This window comes from Myotis brandtii, unplaced genomic scaffold (assembly GCF_000412655.1).
Source record: "Myotis brandtii unplaced genomic scaffold, ASM41265v1 scaffold303, whole genome shotgun sequence".
NCBI classification, from domain to species: domain Eukaryota; kingdom Metazoa; phylum Chordata; class Mammalia; order Chiroptera; family Vespertilionidae; genus Myotis; species Myotis brandtii.
Genome location: NW_005361573.1, coordinates 240679 through 251973, shown reverse-complemented (window position 1 = coordinate 251973; position 11295 = coordinate 240679). Strand labels below are relative to the sequence as shown.

The 11295-nt window shown below is 53.2% G+C and overlaps 1 protein-coding gene across 6 annotated transcripts in view; it reads left to right on the top strand.

Annotated features, from left to right (window-relative positions):
- ACACB (acetyl-CoA carboxylase beta) overlaps nucleotides 1-11295 on the top strand; it is a 92897-nt gene that overhangs the window by 72226 nt on the left and 9376 nt on the right. For all 6 annotated transcript variants that reach the window (XM_005869676.2, XM_005869673.2, XM_014542439.1 and 3 more), the window contains 10 exons: nucleotides 461-616; nucleotides 1641-1844; nucleotides 2621-2776; nucleotides 3990-4112; nucleotides 4217-4486; nucleotides 5886-5983; nucleotides 7276-7396; nucleotides 8201-8311; nucleotides 9415-9558; nucleotides 10137-10257. In XM_005869676.2, the coding sequence (XP_005869738.1) occupies nucleotides 461-616; nucleotides 1641-1844; nucleotides 2621-2776; nucleotides 3990-4112; nucleotides 4217-4486; nucleotides 5886-5983; nucleotides 7276-7396; nucleotides 8201-8311; nucleotides 9415-9558; nucleotides 10137-10257 (1504 nt within the window). The remainder of the gene's footprint in view (nucleotides 1-460; nucleotides 617-1640; nucleotides 1845-2620; nucleotides 2777-3989; nucleotides 4113-4216; nucleotides 4487-5885; nucleotides 5984-7275; nucleotides 7397-8200; nucleotides 8312-9414; nucleotides 9559-10136; nucleotides 10258-11295) is intronic.

The following is an 11295-nucleotide window of genomic DNA, read 5'->3' as shown; positions in this document are numbered from 1 at the left end:
GAGCCTTTGTTGTGGTTTTTGCAGGAAGGAGTGGGTGAGGCAGGTAAGCAGGCCTGGGATTGGCCAGTTTGGGGAGTCTCAGCGGGCTGTGAGCCCAGGGCTGTCTGTAGGTGTCGGTACCTGAGCCGGTGTGACCTGGGCAGGGGGGAGCGTCCTGGAGTGTGAGAGCCCCACGGAGGAGGTGGTTGGAGTGAGGGCTCTGGAGGGGCTGGATTTGGAAGGTGTGCTCGTGGGGGAGTTGTTTCCTATCGAGGACTCGGCTGACTCTGGAAGGCGCAGTCCCTCCAGGGCCAGCCAGGCCCCAGCTGTCCGAGCGTCCGGACACAGACGGTGAACGCGCACAGCCTTTGTCAGCCCTTGGCCTTCGGAGGGGGCTCTGCTGTGCTCGCCGGGCACACCTTTGGGAGAAGAGCGATTCCTCTCCAAGGCTTTGCCTCAGCGGCTGCCCCCTCCCTGGCAGGAGGCCTCCTTCGAGTACCTGCAGAATGAGGGCGAGCGGCTGCTCCTGGAGGCCATGGACGAGCTGGAGGTGGCCTTCAACAACACCAGCGTGCGCACCGACTGCAACCACATCTTCCTCAACTTCGTGCCCACCGTCATCATGGACCCCTACAAGGTCTCGTCTCTGGGGGCCCTCGCCCGCTCTGGGCTCAGTTCCTGGGGACCAATGGCTCTTTGTGCCAAGCTGCCCTGGGCACCGCCTCCTGGCACTCGAGACCCGAGTTACAGGACACGCATGTGCGTGCCAGGGGCCTCTGTCCTGCAGGTGGAAGACAAACCCTGCACCGTGTAATTCTAGAGCCACCAGCCCGGGACTGTCCCTGTCCCGCGTTCACCCTCCGTGAACGTGCCTCACTTTGAGGACCACACGGATGCCCCAAACGTCTTGCAAAACAAAAGGGTGTCCTGTCCCCGGGTCCAGGCTCTGCTGGGCACCCCGCTGGCTCTTTCTTCATGAGCAGGCAGGGTTTAGGGTGGTGACTGTGGGATGAAAGAGGTCCTGGTGCCTCATCCTGGCATCTGTGGGGTGCAGAGGGCCCATGCTGGTGCCCCCGCCCCACCTGTCCCCCCACTTCCCAGTGGAGAAGATGGGTGGGCTGGAGATGCATGATGGGATACAGGTGGTGTCCCAAAGGAGCATGAGCTGTTGGTCACCAGCCTCCGTGTCCTCATCTAAATGGGGGATAAAAATGCCGGCACCGCCCTAGCCAGTGTGGCACAGTGGATAGAGCGTCGGCCTGTGGACCAAAGGGTCCCAGGTTCGATTCTGGTCAAGGGCACATACCTCGGTTGCAGGCTTCTCCCCAGTCTGGTTGGAGTTGGTGCAGGAGGCAACCAATCGATGTGTGTATGTCTTTCACACTCTCCTCCACTCTCTAATAATCAATGGAAAATATCCTTAGGTGAGGATTAAAAAAAAAAAGATGCCGGCTCTTCCGAGTCACAAAACGAAAGGGGAGAATGAGCTCTGAGTGCTCGGCCAGGTGCCTTTGGTCATTAGTAGCCAGCAGTTGTTGGATGCACACTGTGCCCGGGCATTTTGCACTCGGCGTATCCTCACTGCATGGCTGTCAGTGCTAGAGCTGCTAGGAATGTGTGCGGCCCGGGCTCTGACACGGGCCTTGCTGTGACCTGGGCAGATCGAGGAGGCCGTGCGCACCATGGTCATGCGCTACGGCAGCCGGCTGTGGAAGCTGCGCGTGCTCCAGGCCGAGGTCAAGATCAACATCCGCGAGACGGCCGCCGGCAGCGCCATCCCCATCCGCCTGTTCATCACCAACGAGTCAGGCTACTACCTGGACATCAGCCTCTACAAGGAAGTCACCGACCCCAGATCCGGAAACGTAAGTCGGGGCGGGTCCCCAGGTCAGGGCAGAGGCAGGCTGCGCTCTCGAGTGGGACGTGGAGGGAAACGCACTCAGTGGCTGCCTTGCCTGGCCACGCGGGATCCGGAAGCCCCTGCGAGCTTTGCTGAATCCCCGTTGTTCACTCCCCTGGGAAGGACAGGGATTCCGTGTTTAATCCATTCTGGGACCATGTCGGGGATCGGATGTGGGGTGCCCTGGGTGATTATACTGCAGCCTCCCACATCGGTTCCCTTAGGGACATAGATATTTCCCACAACCATGTTTTAGGACAGACTTTTGTGAAGTGAGTCAAATATCTCATTTTTAGGATAGCAACTATCTTTTCGTTTTGAAATAATTACTGTCCGGAGGTTGCAAAAATAATACAGAGAAATAAGTAGCACGGAAAGTTCCCATGTACTTTCACCCAATTTCCCAACCTTGTCAATCTAGGAAACTGACCCGGGCTCAGTGCTGTTAACCCAAATTCGGACTTCCTTCGGGTTTCATCCACTTTGAGGCCCTCTTGTTTGGCTGTGTGTGTGCGTGTGCGTGTGCGCGTGTGCGTGTGGTACTGTCATAGTTATATTCTGGGGGCTGTGTCCACATCTGCCACTGTCCCTCCTTGTGCTGGCTGCCCACAGAGGCAGAAGAGAGGTTAGCAATGCCAGGCACTCGCTTTGTCCCGTAAGGTGACAAGGTTTGCTCCCCGCGCTGCGATTTCATTGAGACGTGTCTCTCTCACGCTCTGTGTCTCTTTCTTTCTGGCCCAGATCATGTTTCACTCCTTTGGCAACAAACAAGGAGCCCAGCACGGGATGCTGATCAACACTCCCTACGTCACCAAGGACCTGCTTCAGGCCAAGAGGTTCCAGGCCCAGTCCCTGGGGACCACCTACGTGTACGACTTCCCCGAAATGTTCAGGCAGGCAAGTCCCACGGCTGAGACGCAGCACGGGCCCGGGTCTCCTTAGGAAGAAAAAGAAGTTACATGTGACCCTTGAGCAATGTGGAGGTTAGGGGTGCCGACCCCCGGTGCAGTCGAAAATCTTCATATAGTTTTTGATTCCCCCAAAACGTAGCTGCTAATCTACTGTTGACCAGAAGCCTTACTGGGTAACATAGCTGATTTACACCTATTTTGTATGTTACATGTGTTACATGCTGTATTCTTACAATAAAGTAAGCTGGAGAAAAGAAAATGTTACTGAGGAAATCCTAATGAGAAAATGCATTTATAGTATTTATTGAAAAAAATCTTTAGAAGCAAGTTGCAGAAGGATGTGTGTAGTGCTATATCACTTATTTAAAGTTTAAGTCATGCAAAAGACTACTACATGTTTAAATGTATACATACATGATGAAATAAAAACATGCAAGCATGCCCTGACCGGTTTGGCTCAGTGGATAGAGCGTCGGCCTGCAGACTGAAGGGTCCCAGGTTCAATTCTGGTCAAGGGCATGTATCTTGGTTGTGGGCACATCCTCAAAAGGAGGTGTGCAGGAGGCAGCTGATCGATGTTTCTCTCCCATCGATGTTTCTGGCTCTCTATCCCTCTCCCTTCCTCTCTGTAAAGGATCAATAAAATATATTAAAAAAAAAAACAAAAACAAAAAAACATGCAAGCATGCAGAGGACTGGTAGACACTAAATTCAGGGTAATGATTCCCTGTGGGTAGGTGTGGGAGGAGGGTCAGGGATGGGTGAGGAGGGGTACAATAAGGGCTCCAACCACATCTTATTTTTTTAAACAAATCTTAAGCAACTACAGAAAATTATGATTTGATAAAACCATGAGATTTATTGTTCTGCATGTTAAAAGTAGCTCATGATTGCCTGGCCAGTGTGGCTCAGTGGTTGAGCATCAACCTATGAACTAGGAGGTCACGGTTCGATTCCCAATCAGGGCACATGCCCGGGTTGTGGGCTCGATCCCCAGTAGGGGGCGTGCAGGAGGCAGTCCAGCAATGATTCTCATCTCTGTTTCTCTCTCCCTCTCCCTTCATCTCTGAAATCAATAAAAAAAAATTTTTTTTAAATAGGAAAAGAAAGGGTAGCTCATGATTTAAAAAGAGAAAGAACTAGTAAATGTGCCTCCCTACTGGTGACTCAGGTTTTTCTTTTTCCTCCCCTCTCCCCAGGCTCTCTTTAAACTGTGGGCCTCCCCAGACAAGTACCCCAAAGACCTGCTGACATACACGGAGCTGGTGCTGGACCCGCAGGGCCAGCTGGTGGAGATGAACCGACTTCCCGGAGGAAACGAGGTCAGGTCTCAGCGGAGCCCAGCGCCTGGCCGGAACCGCCCGTTCCGAGAGTGTCCCCCCGAAGACACAAACCCGCTTCCCTCGTGCCTTTGTGTCGTCACCAGGTGGGCATGGTGGCCTTCAAGATGAATCTGAAGACTCGGGAGTATCCGGAAGGGCGGGACGTGATCCTCATCAGCAACGACATCACCTTCCGCATCGGGTCCTTCGGCGTCGGGGAGGACCTCCTGTACCTGCGCGCGTCCGAGCTGGCCCGGGCCGAGGGCATCCCCCAGATCTACCTCGCCGCCAACAGTGGGGCCCGCATTGGCCTCGCTGAGGAGATCAAGCACGTGTTCAAGGTGGCGTGGGTGGACCCCGAAGACCCCCACAAGGTACGTCAGGAGCGGTGTGGCAGTGTCGTTCCGCTCGGCTGGCACTGTATCTCCAGTGGAGGCGGCAGTGCCCACAGGGGGTGAAACAAGTCTTATTACTCTTTTTCCACATAGAGCACAGATATCCTACATAAACAGGCATACCGTGTATCGGTATTAAAATTTCATGGGAGCCCAGCTAGGTGTGGCTCAGTGGTTGAGCCTCGACCTATGAACCAGGAGGTCAGGGTTCGATTCCGGGTCAGGGCATATGACCAGGTTGCGGACTTGATCCCCAGTGTGGGGCATGCAGAAGGCACCTGATCAATGAGTCTCTCTCATCATTGATGTTTCTCTCTCTCTCTCTCCCTCTCCCTTCCTCTCTGAAATCAACAATAATAACAAAATATATATACATATACATATTTTATTTTATTTATTTTTTAAAATATATTTTATTGATTTTTTACAGAGAGGAAGGGAGAGGGACAGAGAGCTAGAAACATCGAGAGAGAAGCATCGATCAGCCGCCTCCTGCACGCCCCCCACTGGGGACGTGCCCACAACCAAGGCACATGCCCTTGGCCAGAATCGAACTTGGGACCCTTCAGTCCGCAGGCCGACGCTCCAGCCACTGAGCCAAACCGGCTAGGGCTACATATACATATTTTAAATTTCATGGGAGGGGATGGCCGTTAGGAAAACATGCCTAAGAAGGCTCCTTAGGGGACAGTAATGAAAAAGGTTTATGAACCCTGAGCTAATGCAGGTGTATATACAGATATAGAATATATACTGTCTCTCCTGAATGCAGCAAACACTGAGAATGCAAAGGTGAAAAATACATCTTCCCTGGCCTCAGAGATTTGTTAAAAATCGTGGGGAGACATGGAGACACCAGCTACACTGGAAGGCCGAATGAGCGAGAGCACACGTTTTATGACGTGAAAATGCAGGGGACAGAGTCCTTCTTTGCAACCACAGCCTGCATTTCGAAGGGGGCAGTGATGCCCCCCGCCACACACACACAAAGGAGGAAATGATTTTTAATGTGAAAAACAACACACACAGAGTACTACAACAACATGCGGGCGGAGGGAGGCTGGGAATAAGGAAAACAGTCTGAAAAATCTCCCTAGGGGAGCAATAGTGAGAAGGTAACTGGGAAACAGAATCAGAGCAGGGAGGCTGGAGGCGATGCTGTGAGGCTGGGTGGAAAGCATTAGCACAACGCAGATTTGCGTTTATAGCTCTTATTAGCATGGCATTAAGTCAGACATGTTAACATATCGTTAACACGTTAACATGTTATTAACATCCATTCTGCAGTGTTGATATGTTTTTAAAAACAGCGGCTGCCAAGGGCAGGAAAATGGATTCATAGCTTCACTGGCATATATTTTTTGTTGTTATTTTTAAGGGATTTAAGTACCTGTACCTGACCCCCCAAGAGTACACCAGGATCAGCTCCCTCAACTCCGTCCACTGCAAACACATCGAGGAGGAAGGAGAATCCAGGTAAGTGACTGGCAGGTAGCTCCCTCCTTTGGCCTGGGGTTGATTTCAGCTATTCCTGGGGAACCTGTCTCTTTGCCTCCATCTGTGGTGGTATTTCCAAGAGGGTGGGGCTGTGTGTACAGTGGGACCCTTGAGCTTTGACTTAAATACCTGGGGTGTTCTCGGAGGTGAACCCCTCCCTGTCATCCCCAAATAAGCCGTGCCTCTCACAAAGATAGCACATTACAAGGGGGAGTCAGATCAATTTCCCATGAAGTCCCCAGAGCTGCAGGCTCACATTATAGGATCAAATTAGCCAACGGATGCAGCAGTGATTTGGCAAGCTGGGAAGGTGTGGGCAGGGCAGGGGTCGGCTCCGCTCCCCCCCGAACATCACAGCTACCGGCTGTCTCTTCCAGAGAAAGTGGTGGGTGTGTTGTTGCTGTTTTAGTGAGAGTGACTGAATCAGAATTTCCCAGGCTGAGTTTTCTGCAATGTTAGTTGGTGATACATGGGGAGGAGGAGAAACTTCCATCATCAAGTAGGTTTGGGAAACACTAGGTTCCATGAGATCTAACAAACACCTTTCCTAAGGGCCTCCCCCAAAACCTTTAAGGTGCTCAATGCCTTGTGGATCTCGAACAGGTTAGGAAGTACAGTGTCTCTCACACTTGGGTGGCCAGTCTTGATTGATTGATTGATTGTGAGCTAGGCTTCCCCACCTTGTGGATCTCGAACAGGTTAGGAAGTACAGTGTCTCTCACACTTGGGTGGCCAGTCTTGATTGATTGATTGATTGTGAGCTAAGTGGCTTCCCCATCTCTCTAGACCAGTGGTCGTCAAACCGAGGCGCTCGAGCCACATGCGGCTCTTTCGCCCCTTGAGTGTGGCTCTTCCACAAAATATCGGCTCTTCCATAAAATACCGACTTCTGCGCATGGGCACGAAGTTTCAATTGCACTGTACATGTGCGCCCGCACATGGTATTTTGTGGAAGAGCCACACTCAAGGGGCCAAAGAGCCGCATGTGGCTCGCGAGCCGCGGTTTGCCGACCACTGCTCTAGACCAAATGGTGTTCTCAATTGCTTCAGGAAGAAGGCACGGTGAGGATGACATTTCACTAAGACAGCCTCTGCACGGTCTCCTAGAAACTTTAGGGCCAATCACGAAGGTCCCAGACCTCGACTTCCATTTCGCCTCTGGCTGCTTTATCCCCGGCTTGCCCCTCCCGCCTCAGGCCCTTGGGAGAGGGGCCAGCCTGGGATTTCTCTGGACCCCATCTTGCGTTTTAACTCGTGTTTGGTTCTTGGAGGTATGTCATCACAGACATCATTGGGAAGGATGACGGCCTGGGCGTGGAGAACCTGAGGGGCTCAGGCATGATTGCAGGGGAGTGCTCCCTGGCTTACGACGAGATCGTCACCATCAGCTTGGTGAGTCTCCTCTGGTTTCATTGTCTGTTATGTCTCAACCTTTTATTTTAGGAAGTTTAAAATAGTCACAAAAGGAAAGAGTTGATAACGAGGGGGCGGTCCACTGAACCACACTGGCCAAGGTACTCTCGCTTACTTTATTGTAGCAATACAGCTCCTAATACATATAACACAATAGTAGGTTATTAGTAGTAATTTTGGGGGAATCGGAAGTTATTCACTGATTTTATTTGGGGGGGGGGTTAGCTCTCCTAACTCCTGTGTTGTTCAAAGGTCAGCTGTGTGTGTGTGTGTGTGTGTGTGTACATATTCATTTATTTGGAAATAGTTTTGGACTCCCCAGCAGTTACAAGTTAGTATAGAGAGGTCCCGGGCACTTCTCCCCCAGCCTCCCCCACGACGGACTCTTTCACACGTGATAGTATGTTGTCAGAGCCGGGGCACTGACCTGGGCACAGACTCCCACGCGGCACAGCCCTCGCTCGGATGTCCCGTTTCACACGCACCCTCAGCCGTCCTTTGGGTCGTGGGAGCGGCTGCGAGAGCTCATGGGTGACCCAGCTCAGAAGGGCTCCCCGCGTGCCTTGGGAGGGGGAACCAGAACATTCCGTGCCTGCTGCCTGTCTAAAGCACCCCTCTTGGTTGACGGGGTTGCTCCTGGGTGGGAAGCCAAGGTCAAGGGAGCCTCAAGGTCAGGCTTCGCCTCTGCTGTTCGGCCCTGACTCTGGTCGCCATCTGTGTCCATCGGGTTCCTGCTGGGGGCGGGGCAGCCTCGGGAACTCAGAAGGGGTCCTGTCTCCACAGGTGACCTGCCGCGCCCTGGGCATCGGGGCCTACCTGGTGAGGCTGGGCCAGCGGGTGATCCAGGTGGAAAACTCCCACATCATCCTGACCGGAGCCAGTGCCCTCAACAAGGTGAGCGCGAAGGGGCTGGGGGTCGTTTCCCGTCCCCTCCTCCCCTCGCCCCCTCCTCCCCTGGTGGTGTCTTCTCAGTGTGAAACCGGCATCGTTCCCACTGATGTAAGAGCTGTTTTCCCAGTTTGCAAATATCTGGGCCTCTTAGGAATCCCCCCACGCCACCCCACCCCCGCCAAAAAAACAAAAACCAAAAAACAAAAAGGATTTGGCTCTCTGTTCCTGACATTTAAATTTCAAAAATTAGTTAATTTCAAAAATTATTAAAATTCATAAGATAGCATTGTACCCTGCAGAAAATTGGAAAAAGACCCCCACATGTAACTGTGCTCCTGCTGTAATTCTGGTGTGTTTCCCTCTCATCTCCTCCCTCCCTGTGCCGAATCTCAGTGAATGTGCAGTGTGGTTTCTGCTTTGTTCACGCCATGGCAACATTGCCGCGTTGCTGTAAAGCTTCCCTGATAGAATGTTCTCAAATCCCACTGAGGGTCTCCAAGTGTGGCCGGAGCCAGCAGCATCAGCGCCCCCTGGGGACGGGTTAGAGATGCAGATCCTCAGGCCCCGTCCCAGACCCACTAAGTCAGAAACATGAGGGAGGCCTTTGCTTTTTTACTTATTTTTTATTTTTATTGATTTCAGAGAGGAAGGGAGAGGGAGGAGAGAGAAACATCGATGATGAGAGAGAATCATTGATCGGCTGCCTCCTGCACGCCCCCTGCTGGCGATCGAGTCTGCATCTGGGCCATGTGCCCTGACCAGGAATGGGACTGCGACCTCCTGGTTCATAGGTCGATGCTCAACCCCTGAGCCATGCCAGTCGGGCAGGTTTTGCTTTTGAGATGACCAAAGTCATCATAAGTAAGTCGTAATCAAGGTCATCAAAGGACACACTGCTTCTCAAATTGGGCTGCATGTTAGAATTATCTAGAAGTTAAAAAACACACCAAAGATTCTAATATAATTGGACTGGGTGCAGCCCGGACATCCGGGTGTTTAAAAGCTCCCAGTGATTCCAACGTGCACCGAGGGAGATGATCACCAAACAGGAGGGAGATGGTCCCTGGGCCGGGCAGGACCTTGCTAACCCGGCCGTGTCTAAGCAGGTCCTGGGCAGAGAGGTCTACACGTCCAACAACCAGCTGGGCGGCGTGCAGATCATGCATAACAATGGCGTCTCCCACATCACCGTGCCCGACGACTTCGAGGGCGTTTATACCATCCTGGAGTGGCTGTCCTACATGCCAAAGGTACGGCATCCCCCTCCTGCAGCTTAGCGCCTGGAGACGCTGTCATGACGTTTATTGGCTGCGTGGTGTGGGAGCACAGGGAGCAGGGAGCCCTGCAGGTGTGGCGGGGTGAATGCTTCTTTATCCCTCCCTCCCTCCCTCCCTCCCTCTCTCCCTCTCTCCCAGGCACCCAACCCTGCACTAGTTGTTCTTGGCCTTAAAAAGAAAAATAAATGGCCAATGATGCTGTCGGTTGATCCTTTAGGAGGGGATGGGCTAGATTTGATTCCTGGCTTCCCCCTCAGTAGCAATCAGACTGGGGACAACTGAGCCTCAGTTTCCTCCTCTGTGAAATGGGCACAACAATAGCCCCTACCCCCAGAGTGTTACCCTGATGATGAAGTGAAATGACGTTTGGAGCCCAGCCCTTGGTGGGCCCTCAGCAAATGCTACTCAGAATCGTAGAGATGAGCTCGTTTGGGTTCGGCTTCTGCTGGGCAGCCAGCCATAGTCACAGAGGAGGGAAGCGCAAGGGGCAGGTCGCAGGTGTTGCTGACAAACCCAGGGAGCAGAGTTGGAGACCCAGCTTTCTTTTCCAGGATAATCACAGCCCGGTCCCCATCATCACACCCACTGACCCCATTGACAGAGAGATTGAATTTTCCCCATCGAGAGCCCCCTACGACCCCCGGTGGATGCTTGCAGGAAGGTCTCACCCAAGTAAGTCCCCAGGCATTTGCCTGAGACCTGGGTCTCGGGTCTCCTTCCTGGGCCTGAGACGCAGGAGCCCTGGGTGAGGAGCATCGGTGTTTAGGGGGTGCACCTGAGGTCCCCTGCGGAGTGCGCAGAGGAATTGAGGTTTTACTCTGTGCCTTTGCCGAGCGACTGACCGAGGAGGATGGAACCAGCCTCCGGTTTCTGGAGCTGAGGATGGAGATGAGATGCAGGGCAACGAGGTCGTGACCTTCCCCACCTGCCCTGTGGTTGTACAGGTGCAGAGTCCTGGCTGGCACGTCAGGATTTCGAGGACTCCTCCTCTCTCCTTTCCCTCCCCTCTTCCCTCCTTCTTTCTCTCTCTCTATTTGGTTAAACCTTCACAACGGAGCTGTCTGTGAGTTTACCCAGGACAGGCAACTTCACCTCTTCTGCATACATGCACACACACATGCAGATACTCATGTGCACGCATGTTAACACATGCACTTGCACACACACATCCTCTCCCTCTCCGAAAGCAGCAGGTCTGTCCCCTGGAGGTATATGATTACACTCTGAGCACCCAGAACAGGACAGGAAAGCCGAGCTACCCTGTTACCATCGCCCCGAGTCTCGGGTTTCGCAGGCTGCACCTTCAGCATTCGGCCACTTGTCCCTGCGTGGTGCAGGGGGGCCTGTCGGGAGGCGCCGGGCTTCTGCCAGCAAGACCGGTGCCTGCCCCCCCTCCTCCGTTTCTGTTGGCCCTTCTCACCTGTGTGCACGGAGGGGGCTGGCTTTATCTTGATTTAAAAATGTCCAACTTCTTACTGATGGTTTTCTCCATCCGGCCAGGCCTCAGGCTGACCTTGAAGTGGGGCCGCCTTGTTCCCACACCTGCAACCTGAGACCCTCCCGCTGCCTGGTTGTTCTTATCCAACCTGCAGTCATGCGCACCGACTGGTGGCTCACATCACCACTTCCCTCCAGGAGTGCAGCCGACTTGTCACACCTCTCTCTCTCCCCTCCCTCTTCTCTCCCCCCCCTTTCCCTCCCCTTCTCTCA